This window comes from Dioszegia hungarica (assembly GCF_025882075.1).
Source record: "Dioszegia hungarica strain PDD-24b-2 chromosome Unknown MKK02contig_2, whole genome shotgun sequence".
Taxonomy (NCBI): Eukaryota; Fungi; Basidiomycota; class Tremellomycetes; order Tremellales; family Bulleribasidiaceae; genus Dioszegia; species Dioszegia hungarica.
The window spans coordinates 1,329,167-1,344,957 of record NW_026515766.1 but is presented as its reverse complement, the minus strand read 5'-3'; the positions used below and the strand labels follow the sequence as shown (position 1 = coordinate 1,344,957).

The 15,791-nt window shown below is 56.6% G+C and overlaps 6 protein-coding genes across 6 annotated transcripts; 2 read left to right on the top strand and 4 right to left on the bottom strand.

The window, feature by feature from the left end:
• Nucleotides 1-125: 125 nt before the first annotated feature.
• Nucleotides 126-1,763, top strand: MKK02DRAFT_35091 (NAD-dependent glycerol-3-phosphate dehydrogenase C-terminus-domain-containing protein; the record flags this gene model as incomplete). The annotated part of the gene is made up of 12 exons (XM_053089077.1): nucleotides 126-166; nucleotides 217-310; nucleotides 378-534; nucleotides 583-653; nucleotides 712-895; nucleotides 943-977; nucleotides 1,032-1,125; nucleotides 1,188-1,307; nucleotides 1,366-1,418; nucleotides 1,467-1,506; nucleotides 1,568-1,587; nucleotides 1,641-1,763. 12 exons carry the CDS (start codon nucleotides 126-128, stop codon nucleotides 1,761-1,763), a joined length of 1,032 nt encoding a protein of 343 aa, XP_052949365.1.
• Nucleotides 1,764-3,129: 1,366 nt separating this feature from the next.
• Nucleotides 3,130-3,747, bottom strand: MKK02DRAFT_29619 (uncharacterized protein; the record flags this gene model as incomplete). The annotated part of the gene is made up of 1 exon (XM_053087869.1): nucleotides 3,130-3,747. The coding sequence occupies one exon, from the start codon at nucleotides 3,745-3,747 to the stop codon at nucleotides 3,130-3,132; it is 618 nt and encodes a 205-aa protein (XP_052949364.1).
• A 380-nt stretch (nucleotides 3,748-4,127) lies between these two features.
• On the bottom strand, nucleotides 4,128-4,986 carry MKK02DRAFT_29618 (uncharacterized protein; the record flags this gene model as incomplete). Its single annotated transcript, XM_053087868.1, has 2 exons — nucleotides 4,128-4,248; nucleotides 4,433-4,986. 2 exons carry the CDS (start codon nucleotides 4,984-4,986, stop codon nucleotides 4,128-4,130), a joined length of 675 nt encoding a protein of 224 aa, XP_052949363.1.
• Nucleotides 4,987-5,369: 383 nt separating this feature from the next.
• MKK02DRAFT_29617 (uncharacterized protein) lies at nucleotides 5,370-7,775 on the bottom strand (the record flags this gene model as incomplete). Its single annotated transcript, XM_053087867.1, has 8 exons — nucleotides 5,370-5,441; nucleotides 5,531-6,125; nucleotides 6,256-6,407; nucleotides 6,486-6,706; nucleotides 6,761-6,799; nucleotides 6,898-6,986; nucleotides 7,117-7,643; nucleotides 7,710-7,775. The coding sequence occupies 8 exons, from the start codon at nucleotides 7,773-7,775 to the stop codon at nucleotides 5,370-5,372; spliced, it is 1,761 nt and encodes a 586-aa protein (XP_052949362.1).
• Nucleotides 7,776-8,312: 537 nt separating this feature from the next.
• MKK02DRAFT_19541 (vacuole protein) lies at nucleotides 8,313-12,529 on the bottom strand (the record flags this gene model as incomplete). The annotated part of the gene is made up of 14 exons (XM_053086108.1): nucleotides 8,313-8,368; nucleotides 8,419-8,892; nucleotides 8,937-9,097; nucleotides 9,147-9,471; nucleotides 9,515-9,714; nucleotides 9,774-10,005; nucleotides 10,058-10,289; nucleotides 10,336-10,684; nucleotides 10,730-10,805; nucleotides 10,852-10,909; nucleotides 10,957-11,089; nucleotides 11,134-11,196; nucleotides 11,240-12,103; nucleotides 12,201-12,529. 14 exons carry the CDS (start codon nucleotides 12,527-12,529, stop codon nucleotides 8,313-8,315), a joined length of 3,552 nt encoding a protein of 1,183 aa, XP_052949361.1.
• A 787-nt stretch (nucleotides 12,530-13,316) lies between these two features.
• MKK02DRAFT_19354 (FAD-binding domain-containing protein) lies at nucleotides 13,317-15,728 on the top strand (the record flags this gene model as incomplete). The annotated part of the gene is made up of 2 exons (XM_053086081.1): nucleotides 13,317-14,819; nucleotides 15,009-15,728. The coding sequence occupies 2 exons, from the start codon at nucleotides 13,317-13,319 to the stop codon at nucleotides 15,726-15,728; spliced, it is 2,223 nt and encodes a 740-aa protein (XP_052949360.1).
• Nucleotides 15,729-15,791: the final 63 nt, after the last annotated feature.

The window sequence follows — 15,791 nt, the reverse complement described above, 5'->3', positions numbered from 1 at the left end:
ATGAAGTGCTTACTGACCTGGTAGTCGCATAAAGCCTCGCCAAGATACTCCGCTCACTCGTATCATCCACAGTCCGAGCTCTTCGTCCTTCTCGGCCAACTTATTTCGCTCGGACATTCAGCAGTATGGGGAAAGAGAAGATCACCATTGTCGGGTCTGGGAACTGGTGCGTCTGGAATGCTGTTGCCAATGATGGAGCCTGAGCTGACACGGTAGGGGTTCAGCTATCGCTCGAATCGCAGGCAACAATGTCAAGCAGAACCCAGACATGTTTGATGAGCAGGTCAAAATGTGGGTGTTCGAGGAGGAGGTATGTTATACGCATTCAGCTACCGTCGCTATAATCGAACATAGATCCCAGCAGCTGATAGTCATAGTTCGAGGGCAAGAAGTTGACCGAGATCATCAATGAGGAGCACGAGAACCGGAAGTATCTCCCCGGGGTGGCGTTGGGGGAGAACGTCGTGGCTATCCCGGACATCGGGGAGGCGGTGAAGGGCGCGACGGTGCTTATCTTTGTGATGCCTCATCAGTGTCAGCTTCGCTAGCCATATCGATGTCTAGCCCCAGCTGACAGCTCAGTCCTTGTGAAGACGCTGGATCAGATGGAGGGGAAAGTCACGAAGGGGATCCGTGCTGTTTCATTAGCCAAGGTAAGCTCACGCATGCCCTCCAATTAGCGGTCTGGCACGCGGTAAGCTGACAGTCTAGGGTGTCGAGGTCAACGGATCAGATATCAAGCTCTTCGCGGACATTATCAGCGAGCGACTCGAGATTTCCTGTGCGGCACTGAGCGGAGCCAACATTGCGAATGAGGTAGCGAGGGATCGATTCTCTGAGACTACAATTGGAGTGAGAAAGAAGGAGGATGGTGATATGTGGAAGAAGCTGTTTAGTGAGCTGAGGCACTTACGATGGGCTCGAATCAGCTGATTGTTTTAGCCACACCAAAGTTCCGCGTATCGATCGTTGACGATGTCCGCTAACCACCTCCGACCGATGATGGACGAGTGGATTAGCTGACAAGTCAGGTCGCCGGCGTCTCCCTCTGTGGCGCCCTGAAGAACATCGTCGCAGTCGGCTCGGGTCTTGCAGACGGGTTGGAATGGGGAAACAACTCGAAAGGTGAGCTGTGCGTTTCCCATACCTGACGCAAGCAGATAAAGCGACATAGCTGACACAGACAGCTGCGATCATGCGCATCGGTCTCATGGAGATGAAGTCGTTTTGCCAGGAATTCTTCGAAGGGGTCAAGGAGGAGACATTCTTGGAGCAATCGGCGGGTGTGGCGGACGTTATCACTTCTTGTCAGTTGGCCAGCACCTGGAAGAGTAAGAGGTTCTGAGCATAGAGCTGACGATATAGGCCTTGGTGGACGGAACATGAAGGTCGCTACGGCTTTCGTCAAGGAGAAGAGGGTGAGCTGTCCCACGCGTGTCACTTGGAGCGCTAAGCTGACGTTGTAGTCGTTCGAAGAGCTGGAGAAAGAGATGCTGAATGGCCAAAGTGAGCTACTTCCACCTCTCCCGCGTCTAAGTTCGAAAGGGGATCAAGCTGACTCCGATAGAGCTGCAAGGTATCCATACTGTACGTCCACTTCATGATCCCGCCACCACAGAGGGATAGCTGACCTCGTCTAGGCCAAAGAGATCAACACTTTCCTCAAGGCACGCAACAGGGTGGACGCGTACCCGCTCTTCACGAATGTCTATCGGATCTGCTGGGAAGGCAAACCGGCGGAGGAGCTGACGGACGGGTTGTAAGGGCTTTAAGAGTACGGGCTAGGGTAAGGTATAGGTATATTAGACGCGGATGTATAGACCGTCACGGTAGGTAACGACTGACGTGCACTGATCTCATATCTGATATCTGGCTCAGGGGAAGAGTGAGGCAAAGCAGTACTGAACATGCATGTTGTGATCTCCCTTAACCTAGACTGGTGTCCAGCTCATAGCTCAAAATCTCACCGTCGCGGCCGGAAGCCGATACAAGATATCTCTATACTGATCGGGTGACCGTGATTGTCGGACTTCCTGTCCCTTGCTCACTCACGATCTTGGTCGGGTCATTCGAGTCGATGTCTTTGGTTCCCAATGGCGCTGGAGTGCCAAATGCCAGCGGCACGCTGGACAGGAAGCTCGTAGGAGACGCTGACGTTGCCCCTGCCGGGACTAGTGTGCTGGTCTCAGTTGTCGTCGACTTGAGGTGGCCAGTAGTAAAGGTGCTCAAGAAGGCTGGTCGCGAGATTGAGTAGGTCAACCCGAACCCCAGGAGCTCGAGGGCGAAAAGGGTCACAAAGTGGCGAATGGTAAGTCCCGACCGGGCGTTGACTGATTCTTTCCGGCTCTCGACGTCGGCGTCACCGGTGAGGAGTGTCGTATCGCCTGCGGGGTCAAGGAGGCCGGCGCTGGAGGACCAGCCGCCGGATGTACGTGCAGAGTGGAGTATAGGAATGGCAGCGACGGATCCCATTTCGAAGGTGTCATTTGTGTCCTCTCCGACTGACTTGTGGAAGTACGCAAGAGACGGCATGATGAGAAGATCTATCAAACGTGAGCTCTAGGAGGTCGTGAAGCCGGCGGAGCGATCGAGCTGATATCAACGAGAGTTTGGATCGGCAAGGAGCAAGCACTGCCAGAGTCAGGGGGTCTCCTGTAGCCTTAGTCCTCTTCTGCACTGTGGACGGGCATTCGGAGCCCGCTCACGCCATCCCAGGCTTCGATGACCGGCTACGTATCCTTTGATGATGACTGATCACGACTGATATCACAATGAGCAGGGATCTCTCGGTCGTACAAGCAGGGTACGCCACCTTTGATCTTGGATCTTTATGCAGAGGCCTCGGCGGTGAACTATGGTATCAAGGAAGTTGTGAAACCCGGCCAAGGACCCGACAGGTCGTTGACAGCGACCGGGCCTAACGACGATCCAAGGTGTAGATTGAGGTTCAGACCTGGGTTTATAGACCATACGATGGAGGTCTCACTGATATGTGCGGAATACTCGCTAGCGGGAAAGAAGTGTCGCGACTCCGACTCTCGACTATATCATGCTGATGTTCATGTGCCTAGTACAAATACACCTAACTTCCTGGCGCTCTCACTTGCCTGACCATCGTGACACACCCGATCAGGCCTCTCCTCCCTGCACGGGCATCGTCGGCGTCACCGTGATCGTCGGATCCGCTGTTGACTGCGTCCCCACCGTCGACAGGATGTTGATTGGGTTCGCCCAATCGATGCTCTGGAGTGTAGAGGGGGCAGGAGTGCCGAACGGCAGGGGCACTCTGGACGCCGAGACCGGATCAAGATCTGACGTTGTCGACGTCGTTACGCCGGTGACGGTCGGAGTGGGTACGCTCATGATGTCAGGAGTGGATGTGATCGAGACTGTGACAGGGGTGTCTGAGGTGCCTCTTTTCTGGTCGGGTTTCGTGAAGACGTAACCGTAAAAAGCCCCCAAACCACCGCCAGCAGCGAGCAGACTTGCCACGAATAGGCCTGTTTTCCATTTGGGTGTGATATGCCCTGATCTGTACCAGTCATCGCCGCCGTCGGACTCCAGACTCAGACGCCTCGATGACTCCCATTGACCTTCAGCGTCGGCGTCGTCAAGGTTCACGGCGGTGTCATCGGATCCTTGGCTTGCGATCGAGTGTGTACCGCCACGAGTGTGCGCTGCCTCAGGTATACGTACCTCAGGTAAGGTGACGAGCGCGATGGGTTCAGTGGTGGCGGCAAGAGACATGGGAGAGGGGATCTTGTGTGCTGCGCGTAGGGAGGGGTCTTGGGAGAGTTCGATTATGGCACGGTGGAGAGAAAGTAGCAAGGGGAGGGTAGATGGCTGAAAGAGATTAAGAGATGGGTGGGTGGGTGGAGGAGATGATGATATGAAAGAGACAGAATCGAGTATGCGCACGGGACCCACTAACGTCCTAGGCCTTACTGACGCTCTTGTCGAGACTCCGCTCGCACCGCCTCGCTATCAAAGGACTACGTCCACCATTGACACTGACAGCTGTTGTCGCAAGGAGCTGACACCTCTTGACGGTGTGTCGTGACTGATACCTTTGTTCCTGGTCCCCTAGCGTACGCACCTCGTGGGTCCGTCATATTATCCTCTAATCCTCATAGAGGAGACCGGGCAAGCCGGTCAGCTGCAGCCGCACAGAGCTGGCGGATGACTTGCCAGGCCATGGCGCAGAGACGGAAGCGCAACTTTGACTCTGCATTCGCAGATGAAGTTAGACTGAATCATCAAGCGAGCCGCTGAATCAGTGACCAGGCGCATATATGTATCGATGCTCAGTAACATCGGTCAAGCATGTGGGGACAATCTCACTATCGCCTTCACATCGAAAGACCCAGTACATGTAACAAATATCATTCTACAGGACGACCGCTACGACTCTCGACGCTCCATCTTGGCTCACACGTTTTCTTCGGCCACATTGCCCGCTGCGGCCAGCTCGGCCAATTCTTTCCCCAGACCGTCACTGGACCTGTCTCCGGCGCGGGACCTGGTGGGCAATGACACTGTAGGGGGGCTCATCGAGCGCCGCCACTCTGATCCTCTGGTCACTGTTGGGGTGATCGAGTTCAGCGTTGGGGTGGCCATGGGACTGCCGTCCGCGTAAGTCGCCGAAGTAGCTGAGGACGCGGACACAATCGAATTGTTGGCCTGCAACCTGGTTGAGATGACAGCACCTGCCGCGATCAGAGATGAGACAAGGGCCGCGAAGCCCACGCAGCCGATGGCAATCTTCCGCGTGCAGAAGGTTGAACGTGGCTGACTTGATGGGCCCCGGGATTCTGGGTCTGAAGCGCGGGACCTCCATGCACCGCCAGCGCTGCGACGGTCACTGGCGCCGGCAATTGAGGCAGCGCTTTCGTTGAGGGGCTCGACGGATTCCAGCTCGTAGCCTGACGTCTCGTGGGTGGGAGATTTCGTCATGCTTGAGTGTTGCGTGGTAGGAATGTTGGTCATGCGGTTGATAGTACAGCTGCGTGAAGAATGAGAGAAATATGCAAGGGGATAGTGACGACTTCGGGGATCCATCGACCTGATTTCGAGACCCGCTCACACGGTCAGATTCATAACCCTTTATCGTCATGGCTCCAGCAAGGAGCTCAAACCACCTTGAAGTGCTGCAGGTCTAATCTCCCTTGATATGGTCACCCGTCGACTCTGGTGAAGCGGTGTTAAGTACTAGGCTAGGACCTGTATGTCCTGGACCTGTATGACCAGAGAAGAGTGTGCGCTCTGATCAGGCGCAAGCACGAGAAATTATGGACGTCACCCCATGCTATGTATTCCGCTCAGAGACATGTGCATACATCATTTACCTGCCCCCCATCTAATCAGCTATACTACTTCGCGTAGCTGTTCAACCACTTTGCTCGCCGGAGCCAAGCGCGACAGATGGCATCGGCGTAGCCAGTCTGGTTATCGTCTTGGTCGTTCCATTTGTCCCGTCGTCCTGCGTACCGAGGCTTGCCGTGGCTGAAGACTGCTGTTGAGCCCCACTCACATTCGCAACCAGACCTGGGGTGGGCGTCGACCACGCAGCGACGGCGTTTGTACTTGGATGCGCAGATCGATCCGAAGCTGGGGCATCTGTGCGAGGGGTGAAACTCCCAACCAAACCTGCTCCCGCGACGATCGTGAAGGAAATCCCTGCGGCTGCCAATAGCGAGACGATGGCGCACTTGCGGACGGTGAATCGAGTACGGCCGTCGTAATTGCTTGTAGTTGTGGCGACGTCCGCCGCAGCCAGTACCTGGCTTTCCAGGTCGACCGGATGCGGGTCTGAATCGGTGTGTTCACCGCCGCGGGTGCTCGGTGTGGCGCCGTCAATCGGCGCGGCGTTCACTGTCAGTGGTAGAGTATCCATTTCGAACGGATTGCACGCCTGATAGGTACTAGAGCGCATCCTCACAGGTATGGGAGGGACTGGATTTGTGATGGTGTGGTGTATGCGTGCGTGCGTGGAGCGGCCGATGATAGTCTTGATGTTATGTATGCCGGGACTGAGGATGAAGGTCAAAGATAAAGGGGGTATGGGACTCTGGGAGACAGCGACACATACACAGGGGTCACAGCCCAGCGAAATTAGAGAACCCCGCCTCCAGCGACAGCATTTGCAATGCTTGCAGCCTGATCCTTTGATACAGACAATGGGCAAAACAAGTCACACTTGACAAGGGGCGAAACGCGTGAGGGAATGGAGTACCCTTCATTCCTAATCCCGCTCACCCTACGTGTGCAGTAGTATCCAACCTCTCGTCGCCTGACAAGCGCGAGCCTCGTACTCGGAACAACTTCATCGGAATTCGCCACCCTGCATGCATCCTGGACCACGATCTCTCGCCTAGGCTAGTACGGGCGTGTTCTTTACCGCTCGCCACCTGTCGTGTCTCCAGTAGGCATTTCTAGCTACTCTTCTCTGCATGCTCCAGGTACGGAGAGACTACTCGGTACCTGACTCTTCCGAGCCTCCCGACTTGTCCCCATACGTAGTGAACACATATACCATCCCTCCGGCTAGTAGGAGGCAGGTGACGCCGAGAGCGATGTACCCGATCTGACGCTTTGTCAGACCGAGATACGTTTTGGCACGGTCCTCGTTTTGAGCCTCGACGTTTGAGGTGGTCTTGTCCGCCACGACCGCCGATGGCCTGTCTCTGGACATTGTTTTGCAGGATTTCTATCCTGTTAGTTACTTGCCGCTAGCTCGTCAGATGCCCCAATGGAAACTTACGGGTCACGGATAAGTGGTGCTTAGTTCCGTTATACTTGGCTTCTGTATCGCAGGGCAGAGATGACAGTGTAGAGTGAAAGAGAGCAGGATAAGAATCGCTGAAGACGATGCCCCAGAGCGCGCCAGCCGTCATGCACCCCCTACACCCCCTGGGCGGCTCAGTCCTTTGACTTCTGTACCGCGCAAAGGGATGAAACGTATGAGAGGAGCACCAGTCGATTGCTCTCTATATGTCAGCCCTGCCACAGCGCCAGTGTGTAAGTAATGCATGATCAACAAACTCCCCTGTCAACAGATGGGCAACTGACGTGGCACTTGCGAAACCCCTCAACCACCAGATCATCATCGCACATCACGCAATGGCGGAAGCCGACTCGCCTGCTGCGGACAGCTGAGAGAGCTTGCTGGAGAGGTCATCGTTCCCAAAAGCGACGCCTGGGGCGAGGGTAGTGAAGGCCCCTCCGCTGCTGCTCCGATTGGCCGTGAGGGGCCTTTGGGTCGCGGTCGAGAGTGCGCCTCCCTCCTCACTGCCTGTGAAAGCGCCTGTGGCTGTAGGAGGCGCCACCGTCCCAAGAGACCCGCCGCTGGTGAGCAACGAAGGAGTCGGCAAGTCTGCCGTCGCCGCCCCACCCGGCCAGTCCGTCGTCACCGATGCAACTTGTGAGGTTGAGATAGTGTACGCGATGGTATTGGATCCGCTGGATCCGTGGGTGGGAGAGAGCGCTTGATCCAGACCGCAGACCATCGCCAGACCCGCGACGCCAAGGAGGATGGACATCGTGACCTTTGTGGCTCTCGAAGGGTCATTGCTCCCCCTGGTTGTTTTTTGGCCGTGGCCGCGATCGTTCTGAGCCTCGAGATCATCGGGGCACTCGTGAGTGTGCTACCGGCGAGCGGACCTGTCGCCGTCGGTGCTTTGCACGGCAGATGAACCCTCCGAACCGCTGACTGGGGCAGAATGAGGCGCGAGGGGAACGGTGTCGAGCTCGTAAGCGGGGAAGTTGACAGTAGACATGTTGAGCGGGAATGCGAGAGCGGGTTGCGGGACTCAGTTAGCTTGTGTCGGATGGCGTGAGTGGGGTGAGAAGCGAGTGGGCGGAGGATGTGTAGAAGGAAAGAGCTTGATGTTACAGTGGGACAGGAAAGTATCCGGTAATTTCGACCAGCGACCTTCGTCCAGACGGAACTGCAGAAACCCAAAGGATCATGATGTTGGTCTCCGTCCGCTTGCTACATGTCTCCACTATCTCACCTTCATCACTTCTCGCCTGATCAACGGGGTTGAGACGCCAAGGTCGAACTCGATGTAGCCCCTTTGTACTGCTGTGAATATGCATCGTCTCGCTTGCCTGGTGAATGAGGCCTGCATGACTCTCAAACGAGGATTGATGTATGACTCCAAGCCATCTGTGCAGTCAGATCGGTATCAAGGTGAGTGCCGATCAGTATGCTGTGTCTATGCATATCACTACACGTGTACTTGTAATACAGCCCTCCTTTTGGTCAAGAAGACGTGCGCGTCAAGATACCCAAACATGCCCAACATTGCCATCTATGACAAAACAGCGATCAAATGCGCCGCAAGCACATCATGCTCCTCAGCCACCGCTACCTAATCAGCTCTGTCCTCCCCTTGCAAATCCACAAGCCAGACTCACCCTTCAACACAATCTTGATAAACTCCCTCGCCACCTCCGGCATATCCTTCTCCATCCGCCCCAACGCCGCCTTATCCAACCTCCAAACAACCCCATCCCGTTCCGCAACAACCGTGGCATTCCTCGGCGTCCCGCTCAACATGCTCAAATCACCCGCCACTGTCCCAGCGACCATCGTCTCTTGGATCCCGCCCGTGCCCGCCCGGAGATCATTCGTGTGCTCGTGGCCGTGGTCGTAAGTGGCTCGCAAGGAGCCGATCTCGATGAGGTATAAGGCGTCGGCGATGTCATCTTGGGTCCAGAGGAGTTGGTTGGCGGTGACAGTCTCGCGCGAAAAGTAGGGTGTGAGCTGAGCGAACCACCGGAGAGGTGGGGAATCGGGGTAGGAGGCGAAGGTCTGGATGAGGAGAGGGAGGGGTTGGTCTTCCGAAATGGTTTCTTCAGAGTCGTCGTCGTCTTCTTGATATACGGGTACTAGCTCGTCAGCTCGAGACCATACGAGCAGATATAGGACTTACATTGAGGTAGAGTATCGCCGCCGGCCCTGGCCAGATGTGCCCGCCTTGGGCTCTGCGAGAACGACTCGGAAAGCGAGAATGGCGGTTTCGCGACCTTGGGGAAGTCTATGGTCGGTACAGGCTTGGCCTCGTCGGCTTGCTGGTTCTCGTAGAATGCGGTTCTGCAGGGTCAGTCCTGGATCATACCGGCGAGATCAGCTTGGAACTCACAGGTAGGCGTTCTCCGTCCACTCTAGCGCATCCCCAAGACCCGTAAACACCTCCACCCTCGTCCCCTCTCGATCCGCCCACAGATCCACCATCTGCAGCGCAGTCTGCACGAGCCCATTTGGCCTCGCCCCACACAGGATGAGCAATACGTCCTTGGCCGCCAGCAGTCGTTGGATCCGGACGAACGCCTCGGCCGAGGAGAAGTCTAGACCATAGACGAGGGCAAAGTCGATGATGAGGAAACGAATGGGATTGTGGGCCCATATAGCGGCTTCGAGCAGATTGCGGATCTCAGCCTCGACAGCGGTGATGGTACCAAAGAAGACTGAGGGGTCAGCTAGAATGAGAGTCAGAGGGAAGGGACTTACGGAACCCATGTAGCTTCATGATGCAAGTCTGGGAACCGATCTGCTGAATGAATGCCCGCTGGCTTCGTGGTCGGCGGACGGTACTCTTGGCGGTAGCGCCATCGAGAACGACCCGGATTGGCCGCCTTCGCGAATTCTGGACGACGAAGAAGATGCAGGCGAGGATGATACCGAAGAGCAGTCCGATCACAAAGTCCCAACTAGACTATCAGCTCCCAGCCTATGCAGTACTTGCGGCAAATGACCTGGCCGGACTTACACAGTCATCCCGATCGCGATGGCCCAGATGGTGATATACTCGGACCGGTTGACGCGGTTCCTTGTATCCCAGACAGCCTCGATGACGAGATCCAGACCGAGAACGTAGATGAGCGCGCCGACGAGCGTGACGGGCAAGTAGCCGATGACGGACGGACCGACAAAGAGAATGGCCATAGTAGCGACGGCGAGCATAATTCCCGAAAGTCGGGATCCGCCGCCGACTCGATAGACTGCGGGGTCAGCTTGAGGTCACGATCGTCAAGATATCGCTGATGGGCTTACAGAGAACAGTGTTGACGTAGGTGAGGTAATTCGGGACAGTCCCAGCCAGACCTGCAGCAAAGTTGCTGAATCCATGCGCGACGAGCTCTCGGTCGAGCTTGACATTGTCCTCGCCTAGCGTGACGCCCAGCGCGGGGATGTTGAGCGGGACATGCAGGATACCAAAGAAGACGAGGGCGAGTTGTGTCGGCATAGCCGCCCAGAAAGCACTCCAGTTGATCTTGGTAAAGTCCTGCTTATCAGCTCCGATGCCATCAATTCGACGTAGGAACACTCACAAACAGCGTGTAAAACTTCCACCAAGCCTGCGACTTTGTCCCAACATCAAACACCCAGCCCGCCTCCCTCAACTCTGCAAAGCTCCATCCTCCAATTGCGATGATAATGTAAAAGACAATGGGGATGAGGAAGAAGTATGCGGGGAAGATGAGTTGATGGTGAAAGAAATGGGTGATGACGCGGAGGAGGATAGCGAGGAAGAGCGGTAATGTCCAAAGAAGGATGGAATGCGGCGAGTCGAAGAAAAGGCGGAGAGTGGCGAGGGTGTACTCGAAGCCTTCTTCCTTGAGCCCGCGGGAGACCTCGAGGCCGGTCTCAACAAGGAAGATCCCGACTCCGCCGATGCATCTGGGTGGTCAACTGGGGACGACTACACGACGGGATTGAGCTTACCCAACAAGGATATGCCGTGGGAAGTATCCGATCAGACCGCCTAGTTTGAATGCTCCCAGAGCGAAGAAGATCAGACCTGACTGTCAGCTTACTCTATGTACGAGAGATGGGAAAGGACCAACCAGTGAGAATGGAGCTGAAGGCGAACGACACCATGGTGGTCGCGATGATAGCGGCATCCTAGCATATCAGCTGATGTGCCTAGTGATCCCCGAAGTCCAACTCACATCGTCGCCGATCTCGCTCTCTATCGTATTGATCAAGATGTGAAAGAAGGGTACCGCTTCAATCATCATGCTTCCGTTCCCACCGGGGAAAATGGAGCCGCCAAGGGTGAAGACGAGCTGTGACACTATACATCTGAGAGGTCAGCTCATTCCCGCTTCAGAGAAGGTCCAGCTCACGAAACGAAGAACATCGATACTCCGAGCGAGCCAAAATCAACGAAGTACGAATTGGCTGGGAACCTGCTAATTAGCTTCACTCCGAACAGGTAGCGAGACAACTCACAAGATCATCCCATAACTGACACCATCCAGCACGTTCAACAAACACCCCAAGATCACACTTGGTAGCGTCTTGACTGGTTCTGTGACGCACGCCTTCACCACATCCTTCGGCGTGACCTTTGCCGCCCTTTGCTTGACTTCCCGCACCTTTTCGCCAAGCTGAGAAAAGGCTCCAGGTCTCCGCTTCCGCAGCCCGCCCTCTCCCAGTAAGGCTGTACTCTCATCCACCGCCGGCCTTTCCTCCTCATCCACTCCACCTTCCAGGAATCGCCTCAGCGCCGACGAGTTATTCGGCTCTGAAGCTTCGGATGCCGTATCTGACGGCCGAGGATCTATGCCCGTCTCCACCGCCAAAGAGCCTCGATGTTGTTTAGGTGTGACCTCGCCTGAAGCCTGGCTATCGGTCAGGCTCGAGTCGGTACGAGCCAACGTAGCCGGTTTGACCACAGGGGTCCGCTCCACATCCTCCGCCTCTTGCTTCCGCCGCTCATGCTCCCGCTCCATCATGACTGTCAAGGCCGACCGACCTCCGCCGACTGACCCCGCTCGAAGACTGGATCCAGCCGGAGGACTGCTCTCCTCCTGGACGCCCGAAATGACCGCATTGAGGTGGCTCGGCTGCTTTGGCCGATGGAAGCCATTGGAAGATAAGGAGCCGAGGGACTGTCCGCTCCGCTGTGTTCTGGGCGAGGTAGAGCGGTACTCTTTTGGCTCGAAAGGTTCCGTATGGTGGGCGCCAGAGTTCGAGCTGGAGCCCGCGCCAGAGGCGGAAGGGCGTCTATTCCGCGCGAATGGCATGGACGCCAGGCGATTCGTAGCCGAGCGGATATCGGAGGCTGAGGAGCCGGTAGGGCTGCGCGCGCGGCTAAGCTGTCAGCTGTTTGTCCACAATAGAGCACCGGCATACTCACTTGTCAAGATCCAAGCTCTCTCTGCGACTTGGTCCCCTCACAAACCCCGACCCTGATCCTTCTTCCTCGTCCTCCTCTTCGATATCCTCGCCGCCTTGGTGGGCGTACGCAATGGGCTGATTGCTAGCGCCCACACCTCTGTCCCCGCTCACTCGCCTCAGGAGGGTGCTCACAAAGCCCTGCCCATCTTGACCGGGCGACTCGCCGCTCCCCAGGCTCCCATATTCGATATGCTGTAGATTGGCATTGCGCGCGGACCAGCCAGAGGAGTTTGGCGAGGTAGTGCTACCGCGATGTTGCATGTGCGTGGGCAGTACCGGAGACGCCGCGTGGAATGAGGCCGGAAGGTTCGGCGAGGCCGCCGGATCGCGAGCAGGCATCTTGTCGTTGATTGCTGCTGCTGTCTTTGCGGGAGGACGACCAGATGTGCAAGCCTCCCAGTAGAGTTCCGGGACACACAGGTATGACGCGCGGTCGCGTCTGTGCTCAAGAGCGATTTCTACGAGTCCTGTGTCGATGACAGCCCCTCTACGTAATTGCGCAGGCTGGCGGCGTGTCTGCTTGGGCGCTTGGGCGATACAAGGTGGTACGCGTACGGAGCGCGTTGGGAACTGTATAGGCGAGTTTTGGACGTTTTTAGCTAGCTGGCTGATAAGGAACTGTCAGTTTTGTACCCATCCCCATTAGCGTGCCTGGCTGAATTTCCTAATGATAAGATTGCTTCCGCTAATCCTCAATAGCCTAATCCTGCTAATCTCCATCCCGGCGGCCGGAGTTCAACCGAGAGTGGCGCCAAGCCCTTCCTTTGATGGTGACGTCATAGCTGTCCTCGTGAACAAGATGAAACCCGCCTCTTGCCTCACATTTGGTAACAAAGGCTCGGCCTTTCCAATTCCAAGGCTGGGCGTCCAAGGTTCCTTTCAAGATTCAAGATCTCCTTGGAACTCCGTCGACCGTATATAACAGAAGGAGGAGGGGACAAGGGGATCTCATCGCCCACTGTCCACTCTTCATCTCGTATCCTGGGGAGCTACAGGTGAGACCGTTCTTCTTATGAAGAGAGTCGAGTGCGAGACTGATGTTTCAGGTGTGACCTAGAGCAGGGAGTCGTAAATCCCAAATCCACCCCTCCAGCCCTATCCCGTCATGTCACTCACTGCAGAGGGGATGCGGTCCAATCCCCACTTCAATCCCGCAGCGGTCAGCGATCAGATCATCTCCCTCACCGAGGACGAGATCACCGCCTTCCTCGACGAGCTGGACCACAACAAGGACGGGCATATCAGCTACTCGGAGCTGGAAAAGAAGCTCGATGCGGTCAATGACGAGCTCTCACCCCACCCTAAACCCCATCACATCAACCACGAATCTCAAGAGGGTGCAGCACGTCATGCGTTCCTGCGCGGGATGTACGGGAGTCAGGCGGATCGGATCTCGCGGGAGGACTTTGCGGCGCATATCCGGACCTGGAAGGTGCCGTCGATGAAGCAGGAAGAGGCGGAGGAGGAGTCGCAGAAGGAGTACATGCGGAAGCTGGGATGGGCACGGCGATTCCGGAGCTACTGGGCGGTCCACGGTCCAAAGATCGTCTTTGTCCTCTTTGTCGCCCTCGCCATCTCGTCCTTTGGTATATGGCAGCTCGTCAAGTATCTCACTCAAACGGAGTATCGGGACGCCCTTGGCTGGGGCGTCGTCGTCTCCAAGACCTCGGCGGGTTGTCTCTACATGACATTCTTCTTCCTCCTCCTCTCGATGAGCCGGTACTTCTCCACCGCCCTCCGTCGGTCTTACCACGTCTCCCGGTTCATCAATTGGGATCTCTCGCAGACATTCCACATTTACATGTCTTGCGTCGCCCTCGCTCTCGCCACTATCCACGCCATCGGGCATCTCTCCGGCTCCTTCGTCTGGGGCGGTCTCGCGTACCAGCCCCAGGCGCTCGAGACGCTTTACGGTCCGAACCGCCCACTCAGGACGTACCGAGACTATATAGCGTCCCTTCCTGGCGCCACCGGGATCACTGCACTCGGATTATTCTACATCCTCGCGGCCCTCTCCCTCCCGGCGGTCCGCAAGTGGAGCTATGAGCTCTTCCAGCTCGCCCACCTCCTCATGTTTCCCATCATCGGGCTCATGATGGCGCACGGTACCCTCCACCTCCTCCAATGGCCCATGTTTGGCTACTTCCTCGCCTTCCCCACTCTCCTCATCCTCATCGAGCGCACCATCCGGGTCTGCGTCGGCTTCCAGCGTATCCCCGCTACAATCGAGATTCTAGACTCGGAAACGGTCGAAATCAAGGTCACCATTCCCAAAACACGGATCTGGAAATACGCCGCGGGGCAGTACGTCTTCCTCCAAGTACCCAGTATCTCGGTCGCTCAGTGGCATCCCTTCACCGTGTCCGTTTGCGACGACAAGGAGATGCAGCTGCACATCAAGACGGACGGGAACTGGACCAAAAAGGTGCGGGGCCTGGCGGGGGAGAAGGGAAAGACGGAGATCAAGGTCGGGATCGACGGGCCATTCGGGGCGCCCGCGCAGCGTTTCTACGACTTCAGCCATACCATCCTCGTCGGCGCTGGGATCGGGGTCACTCCTTTCAGTGGGATTCTGGCGGATCTGCAGGTCAAGGAGAACAAGAGGAACGGTGGACCGACGGACAGGGAGGTGATGGGCACAGCGGGAGGCGGAGATGCAGAGAAAGGCGGAAGGAGGCAGGGTAGTGGGGATTCGGCGGGGTCTGCGCGGACATTAGGCGAGCAGGAGGAGGCACAGGCGGAACTAGGGGAGAAGCTGGGTCAGCTTACTGGGGAGGGCGGCTCGTCAGCTCAGCCCGGCTCACGTGGGGCAGGGAAGTCCCGCAAGTCGAGCAAAGACAGCAAACAGGTGATTGGTCCCACAACCACCAGCCCGGCCAATGCCTCTCCCTCCAACTCCCGCAACGCCTCCTCCGTCTCCCTCAATTCCCTCACTCGGTCCGTATCCCGCACCCTTTCCCGCTCCCGCTCCCGAGCCAGCCGCGCGCGCAATATGGCCCCCGCCGACTTTCCCGCAGACTACCGCCGGACAGATTTCCACTGGGTCGTACGGGACAAGAACTACCTCAACTGGTTCTCGGACCTCCTCAACTCCATCTCCCGCTCCCAGATCTGGCACCGGCAACACCCCTCCCACACCGGCGCGTACCCCCACCTCGATATTCGGATGTGGACGCACGTTACGCAGAAACGCAAATCCATCTCGACGCACATCTACCGCTGGCTCCTCGAGCTCCACCGGACTCCCGAGCACCCCGAGTCACCCCTCACGGGCCTGATCAACCCCACGCACTATGGCCGGCCCGACTTTGTGCGGATCCTCGATGACCATTATGCCGATATGATGCGGTATAGGACCGAGACGGGGTGGGATCAGGATGGAGATGGGAAGAATGATCGGTTCAAGGTGGGGGTGTTCTACTGTGGTGCGCCTGTCGTCGGTGAAATACTAGCGGATAGGTGCAGGTTGTTGACGGCGCGAGGAAGGGCGGATGGGTCGAATATCGAGTATTACTTTATGATCGAGGTGTTTGGGTAGAGGGTATCTAGTTTTGTAAATCAGTAGTCAGCCCTATATAATCATTTTCTATTAATCTCGCGA